Genomic DNA, 8,454 nt, shown 5'->3' with positions numbered 1-8,454 from the left:
CTCCTTGTCCCCTGACTGCCCCCTCCTGGGACCCCTGCTCCTAACTGCCCCCCAGAACCCCACCCCCTACCTGTATCCTGACTGCCCAAAACCTTATCCACACCCCCACCCCCAGAAAGCCCCCCCAAACGCCCAACCCCCCCGTCTCTTTACTGCCCCCTCCAGAACCTCTCTGCCCCTTCTCCGACCCCCTGTCCCCCTTACCCTGCCGCTCAGACCAGCGTGCCGGGGAGGAGGAGCAGGGGGAGGAGCTCCAGACTGCCGGTGCGAACGGCCGGCTGGTGATCTGCGAATGCAGGGAGGGAGGGAGTGATCTCTGCTGCAGGGGGGAGGAGGGGCTCTCTCTGGCTGTCGGAGCCCCATGTAAGTGGCACCATCCGGCCGGCTGCCCTGTCAGCAGCGCATGCTCTGCATGGGGGGGGGGGGAAGTCCGGACATTTACAAATTCCCCCCGGACGCTATTTTTAACTCTAAAAGCCGGACATGTCCGGGGGAATCCGGACGAATGGTAACCCTACCCCAGCCGGAGCAGGCTCCCCAGGACTAGAACCCTGCGGGGCGGCAGGCAGGGTTCTGAGTGCTGCTTAGCTTCTACTGAGCATGCCCACTGGGGGCAAATGGGGGTGGGGATGGGAAGGGTCTGAGCAGGGCGTGGAAACTGACCAAGTGGGCGGGGCGGGGTATCAAATAGCTGGAAGCAGGGACAGGAGAGGGGCCGAGGAGCAAAATTGGGGGGGAGGGCAGGAGCCAGGTTCGGCCCAGGGGAGAGGCTCTGCCAGATGGTAGCAGAGGGCAAAGCCCCAACAGGATGAGCCACCTGCACTGTTTGCAAAAATAGGGTGAGGGGGCAGAGCGGCTTCTATGCTCAGGCAAGAAAACTGAAGGGGCTGCTTGTGATTTACAGTTGGGGAAGCAACCCTAGAAACAGAAAGTAAACATTGCACAAGTAAAACATGCCTTTAGTCAACACACACGCCCTGCTCCCTCCTTCAGCTGTGTGTTTCTGTTACTGTGACCTGCCCTTACTTGTTGCTGCTCTAGCCTGATTCAATTGTTATTACAGAGAACAGAATAAGAAGCCTCCCTCTGATCCACTGGTATAATGCTCCATTAACTGGCGCACTCACACATCAGGGAATTGACACCTTCAGGGCAGACTGGCCCAGGATGCTGAACACACCTTGACTTTTCTTTTTCAGTTGTGTCAAGACAGATAAAACACAGCCATTTAGTGTACGGGGGAAGAGACCAATAGGGAAATCTGCCTTGGGTGCAGATCTAGAGTGGAGCTGCTGATGAGCTATGCACTAGCGAAGAAACGTATCCACTGTGACCTGTGTTTGTAGCATTCTGGGCTGTGACCCAGCCAGTCTGTTCCTGACACACTTCTCTATGAGACCAGGGCTATCACCTCAGTGTTATGTCCATCTAGCCACTATAACCATGGCATTGGCATTGTCACACACTGAAACACAGCATAATCTGATTTCACAATCACCACAGCCATATACTTTCTTCTGTCTCCACACTTAGGCTTCTTATCAGCTGTCACAACATAGCTTCCCCAACCGAATGATACTTCCCACACTGGCCTTGTACAAATAAGCTATACTACTATAATCCTTCACCTTTAAAGGGGCATAATCACAATTTGCTTGGCAGGATTCAGCAGGAGAAATGATCAGGTATAAGCCAACCCTAATATTGTATCAGGAAGCAAACAATAATCAATACTCCTCTTAGAAAAATAAAATCACAATGTAAAAGGTAAAAAACAGAACTCTTACAACCTCCCTCCCAAAAAATGGCTGTCTCCCTTATATAAAGGCCAGAGAGACGGTGACTTCTGCTTATAAAGAGTCAGATACTATGTTGGTAATTCAGTTGCTAGATAATCCACCCCCGTGGTAAATTCGTTCTTTGTTTACTCTTGGGTCCCTTTTATTCTCGGATGTGTCATTGAGAGAGGTGGCTGCTTATTCTAGTCACAGGCTCACTGTGAGGTGATGGAAAACCACCTGTATCATACTTTAATAAAACAGAAATGCAATTTTGTCTTTCTGAATGTTTCATGCTATTCAGCCATTGTAGTATCCATATTTATGTTACAATTATTTTCAGTCCATGTTTTTTTTTCCAGTGCCTATCAATGCGTTTACTTAAGGGTTATATACGAAGGTATTATAGGGATGCTAAAGGATTATGTGAAAATTAATGTAACACCTAAAATAATTATACAGTAGCTTCTTTGTCTCCGTACTGTACAATACGCAAAAATAAATGCATTATCATTACTCTATAATATCCTAACTCATATAATTAAAAAAAAACAGTAGGGGGCACAAATATGCTTGCTCACCCAGATCACTAAAATGCCTAATTCAGCTCTAAGGAAGAAGATTCACTGAATTTAACTAAGATTCTGTGCCTCACCTGCTAAAAGTACTAGACAAATAAGAATAATTCCCTATTCAAGACAAATCATAACAAGCAGTTTCTCAGACACTGAGAGCAAGTTATAGTGTGTATCCAGTGCTGCCTCCCCTCAGCTGCTCAAGCCTTGTCTACGCACAAGTTTGAACTGATTTAACTAAAAGAGTTTTTAAAAACTGATTTAGTTAAATTGGTGCAAAATCTTGCTATGGAATACTCTTGGATTCATTTAAACCTGGCTTATATCCAAATAGCTTAAATCAGTTTCTTGCTGAGTTAAGCTAAATGGATATAACAAGCTTTTGGGGTTTGTCTTCTTTTTCCAGTTTTTATTAGCAGAGGGACACCTCTACCTCATTCTTGCACTGTTGTTGGTTTTTTAACTCCGACAGGCATCTGGTATGTGTGCATGCAGGAGTGTCTGTGGTTAGACCAAGGGAAATTATTTGAGAACAGTTCCTGTAGGATAGCTTTTCAAACACCTAAAACAACCCTAGGTTAAATAATCTCACTTTCTATAACACTAGTTTGGAAGGATTAGAGTTTTAATCGGTAAATATCAGTAAACAGATTTCACCATACACAAACTGATGAAAAAATATTTCCATGAATGATAACTGAAATTTCAAATAGGCAAAGTAAGTAAAAATGCTGGTCGAGCACTTATTAGAATTTGATTTAAAGATATTTACTTTCTATATTTTGACAAGTAATGTTGATGATTTGTATTTTAACTTTTGAATCCCAACATCTACTGTCAGAGAATTATTGTCTGACCATCCCTATTGTCTGACACCCCCGAATTTCCCACAACTGTGAAAATTTAAATTGGTAAAAATAAAAAATGCTTAAAAATAAACATTTATACTATCCATCAAATTTTTTTACAAAATTCAGTTCTGCCAAAGCCCATATAAGATCACACATGCATATTTTATGGGTTGGGATTTGTTTATTAATCTTGAGAAATCTTGTTTTCACCAGAATTTTTAATTTGAATTTTAAAATTTAGTAAATTGTGTCATCTCGACTTGGAACCTTTCATGTAACCCTGTGTTGAGGAGGAAGAGATTATCTATTATGTAACCACCTATAATTTTGACTGGATGCCTTAAATGGCCTCAGATGCCGTCTCATCCGTGGCTTCACTCTTAGGATTGGTAATGCCTTATTATTTTGGGGCTGATAATTTGGGAGGGCAGTAGTCTTATTCAACTATCAGATAAAGCTTATGAAGAATTACTGGTTTATTTGACACAGATCAGCCCAATAATTAGATTAATGGATGATCTGACATCCATCCACTTTCATTTTGTTATTTATAGGCAGCTTATTTTACTTTCTTTTCAATCAGTTAATTAAGTAAAATATATACAATTGGAAATCTGGATGGACTGAAAGTTTCTTCCCCAGATGTCAGGATCAGAATTATGAGGAACCTGATAGTAAATAATTGAGATAACTCTGTTCTTGTGCTGTATATCTTTGATTTCCATATGTTGTTGGTTTTAGTGAATGCTGTAGATGCCTTTCCTATTCTTGATGTCACTTCCTATGAGGTCTCCATTGGCTAACAAGGTGCTGCCCAAGTAGATAAAATATTCTACTTTCTTGATGTTTTAGCCTTCTAATGTAATGTTGCTACTTGACATCTGGGTTTTGAGGATATTTGTTTCAGCATAACTGATTCTGAGCCCAGCTTGACCTGCTGTTGCCAGATTATCTGTCTTCGATTGTAGCTTTTCGGGGTGTTTCTCAATAGCACAATATCATCAGCAGAGTCTAGATCTTCAAGGCATTTTCCATCTACCCATGTTATACCAGTGTGTGTGTTGCTAATACACTTCTTCATTAACCGATCTATGGTAATGCCAAACAGCACCAGAGCTAGAATGGAGCCCTATTTCACACAAGTACCCACTTTGAACTCCTCTGTCTGATTATTCACCCTTACAGAGCACTTTGCATTTCTATACATGGCCTTAGTGATGTAGTGATGCTGATAACTAATACAAGCTGTAATCAAGAAGCTGAAAAACAAAACAGCAGGAGATGATCAAATCACAGCAGAAATGCTAGTAGCAGTTGCTATAATCGCCCTAACAAAACTGACAGAACTGTTGAATGAAGTCTGAGAAAACAGACCCTTCCTGACCAGTGGAAACATGGAATCATTGTCAGAATGCCCGAAAAGGGTGATCTCACTGACTGTCACTAGAGAGGAGTTATACTACTCTCTGTTGTAGGGAAAGTCTTCTGCAGCATGATAGTACACAAGATGAAAGAGGCAGTGGATGTAAAGATTAGAGAAGAACTAGCTGGATTCAGGCCCAAGAGATCCTGTGTAGATCAGATATTTACACAAAAGATAATCATCAAAGGATGTATAGAATGGCAGCTTCCCCCTCACCTCCCCGCTTATCATCAGTTTCACTGATTTTCAAAGTTATCTGACAGCCTGCACAGACATATATTGTGGAATATTCTTCAGACCTATAGAATCCCAACTAAAGTTGTCAACATCATTAAGGCCATATGTATTCCTCATACAACTCACTTGACCTTTCCAAGTCTTAGGGCTGGTCTACACTTACTGGGTAGTTCGGCGGCTAGCAATCGAAGTTCCGGGTTCGATTTATCGCGTCTGGTCTGGACGCGATAAATCGAACGAGGAAGTGCTCGCCGTCGACTGCGGTACTCCAGCTCAACGAGAGGAGTACCGCGGAGTCGACGGGGAGCCTGCCTGCCGCGTGTGAACCGCATCTGAACCGCGGTAAGTTCGAAGTAAGGTATGTCGAATTCAGCTACGTTATTCGCGTAGCTGAATTTGCGTACCTTACTTCGACTTGGGGGTAAGTGTAGACCAAGCCTTAGTTAAAATTGATTAATGTTTGAAAAGCCCTGTCAAAGGGAAGATATTGTGCTAAAGTGTGCAGTATTCTTTTTATTTTATTGCAATTACAGAACCAAGGGAAGTTATGGAATCCCTGTCATTGGAGGTTTTGAAGAGCAGGTTAGATAAACACCTGTCAGGGATGATCTAGGTTTAGTTGGTCCTACGTCAGCAGGGGAGAGGGGCAGGGAGATGGACTAGATGTCCTCTTAAGTCCCTTATAGTATTACATTTCTATGATGCTATTTTTTTCTCTTACAGAGTCACCAAAAGAACCAGAAAGCAACACATCATAAACTCAACCAGGCTTGTAAACAAGAGTGAATTACCAGGATCCTGACACTTCCCCTGATTTCTGCTCTGTGACCTTGAGCAAAAGATGTGTGAAACAAAGAACTCAACAGTGGCTCACCCAATCCCTTTAGGTCTGGCCCTGGGTAGCATCTCACTGATCACAGTCATCATGAATATTTTGGTCCTGTATGCAGTGAAAAGAGAAAGAAAGCTGCATACAGTTGGGAACCTGTACATTGTCAGCCTATCAGTCGCAGACCTTATAGTTGGTGTAGCTGTTATGCCGCTGAACATTATGTACCTACTGAATCACGAATGGGTACTGGGCAGACCAGCCTGTCAGTTCTGGCTCTCAATGGATTATGTAGCCTCCACAGCCTCCATCTTCAGCCTTTTTATACTGTGCATAGATCGTTACCGTTCAGTTCAGCAGCCACTCAAGTATCTCAAGTACCGGACCAAAAGTAGAGCTTTGGTAATGATTTCTGGAGCTTGGCTGATTTCTCTTTTGTGGATCATCCCGATTCTAGGCTGGCATGCTTTTGCCAATGGTGGGAAATGGCAAGTGGAAGAAAACACCTGTGAAACAGAGTTCTCCAAAGTCACCTGGTTTAAAGTGTTGACGGCCATTGTCAACTTCTATGTCCCATCTTTACTGATGTTATGGTTCTATGCAAAAATATACAAGACTGTCCGGAAACACTATCAGCACCGAGAGCTCATCAATGGATCATTTCGGTCTTTCTCAGAAAACAAATGTATACATCGTGATAAGGTGCAGGAAAAGCAAAACATTTGCCACAAAAAGCCAAATAAAGATATAAACATGAGTCTTTTGAAAGGAAGCTCTGTAGACCCTTGCTGCAATGTAAATCTCTACTTCCCTCAATCCAAAAGTATGGGGGCAAAGCTTGAACTCAGCAGCTTTGACAAACCTCCAAAGGCTCTCATTACAGAAGATGACAGCAAGGTTGTAAAACTGAGCTGTTTTCCCCTTGCCATTACCCAGATTCAGCCAGGGCCAGATAAAGTGGGAATGAAGTATGTGCCTGTCAAGAAGGGGCCTTGCTCACAGGCTCCAGAGCTGACACAGAGTGACACATCAGATGAGCACACTTTCATTGAGGGGGCCTCCTGTAAAAATGACTCTGATCTCACCCCGATCCCAGCAACTTCTAGTGCTGAGGAAAAGACTAACAAAGACCCTGCAGGCCTCAGTTACCTGAAGAGCACCTGGCGGAGACTGCGCACCCAGTCCATGCAAGGGATGCATGTGAACAGGGAGAGGAAAGCAGCCAAGCAGCTGGGTTTCATAATGGCAGCCTTTATGCTGTGCTGGATTCCCTATTTTGTGCTGTTTATGGTAATAGCCTATTGTCAAAGCTGTTGCAACTACAGTTTCCATATGTTCACTATTTGGCTTGGTTATGTGAACTCCACTTTAAATCCATTCATCTATCCCCTCTGTAACGAGAACTTCAAGAAGACATTCAAAAAGATCTTTCATATTCACTCATAATACCTCATCAGGCTGTTTTTATTTGGGGTGAAAAAAAAGTGAATCCATGATTTTTCAAAGAAAGAAAAACTTTCCAGTTTTAAAGGAAATTATGAATGAGGTAGAAGGCTTTAAAAATTTAATTCGTAGAACTATCACGTGAAAACACGTATTTACATGACAAATAAGAGCTTTAAAGTTCAAAGTATTTAAAGGGGAACTGGCTTTGACCAGGATTCCTGAAAACTCAGGGCTCAGTCTCAGGACTGCTATACTAATGTACCTATTTTACAACTTTTAAGACTTCCTTTTTCTATTATGTAGAACATAACTGGAGAGATAAACAGAAATCTATCTGTGGTTATGAGCTAATTAGATATGGAAAGAAAAAAGACTTCAGTTTGTATGTTCACTCTAATGTTCATGTTGTCTTCTGTAACTTACTTTTTTTTTTTTAAAGTTAACCTGGAGACATGCTGCTTGTTAAAGGCAAGATCTCCTACAAGATATGGTATTTCATGTAGTCAAAGTCTGACCTTGAACTGTTTGAAAATGTACCCTATTTATTTATAAATTCCCCCAGAATCATGCACTTTTAGAGATACCAAGTTGCATTGTCATGTACTATAGAAACTTTTGATATTGTGTTTGTGTTGATTTCCAGCAGCATTGTTCATTTTATTGGAAAAAGATATCAATATTTTTTCTATATGCTAAATATTTTACCATATTTAAAAAGACTTCTCAAACCCACCATACTATAGTCACCTTTGCTAAAAGAGAATACAATTGTTTCTAAACTTGTACTGTAAACTTGTACTGTAATCTACTTTTTCCTCCTTCCTACAACTAGGACAAGCCCTAGCAAGTTCCCCTAAAGTTGGTGCAAATATGCTGCACTACATTAGGTGAACTCTTCACACAAAGCTGCATACAGCAACTGATCTTTTCAAGGAAAGTGAATAATTCGAGTACATTTTCCTTTCCCGTCATTTAAGTTTAATTGCATCTTACAAGCCACACTGTAATGGCTATTACACATTTCCTGAACTAAGCTATGAATGGAAACACTTGTGCCAAGAAAACAAGCAGCTTGATTTGGAAGGACTGGAGAGCCTTGCACCTCAGAGGTGACACTAACAATCTGACACTTGCCTATGCATTGGCTGACTCCTTTGCCCCCTATAGCTACAGTGTACCAGTAATCCCCAGAAACAGACACGCCCTTCCACACAATAGGAATGAACCTCTACCCCAGTGAGTGCATTTAGATATAGATTTCTAAATATGTATTAATTAAAGGTCAGAGGAAGACAATAAAATATAGCTCCTTAGA

At 42.0% G+C, this 8,454-nt stretch overlaps 1 protein-coding gene across 1 annotated transcript; it reads left to right on the top strand.

Annotated features, from left to right (window-relative positions):
- Positions 1–5,690: 5,690 nt before the first annotated feature.
- Positions 5,691–7,139, top strand: HRH1 (histamine receptor H1). Its single transcript, XM_024211983.1, has one exon. The coding sequence runs from the start codon at positions 5,706–5,708 to the stop codon at positions 7,137–7,139; it is 1,434 nt and encodes a 477-aa protein (XP_024067751.1). The 5' UTR covers positions 5,691–5,705.
- The last annotated feature ends 1,315 nt before the right edge of the window (positions 7,140–8,454 follow it).

This window comes from Terrapene carolina, unplaced genomic scaffold (genome assembly GCF_002925995.2).
Source record: "Terrapene carolina triunguis isolate 2854851 unplaced genomic scaffold, T_m_triunguis-2.0 Scaffold232, whole genome shotgun sequence".
In the NCBI taxonomy this organism is placed as follows: domain Eukaryota; kingdom Metazoa; phylum Chordata; order Testudines; family Emydidae; genus Terrapene; species Terrapene triunguis.
The sequence above is the reverse complement of the archived record's forward strand: the minus strand, read 5'-3'. Positions and strand labels throughout refer to the sequence as shown.

Bases quoted from the DNA above. Each gene is read 5' to 3' on its own strand.
- HRH1 (XM_024211983.1), top strand. From the start codon at position 5,706: ATGTGTGAAACAAAGAACTCAACAGTGGCTCACCCAATCCCTTTAGGT.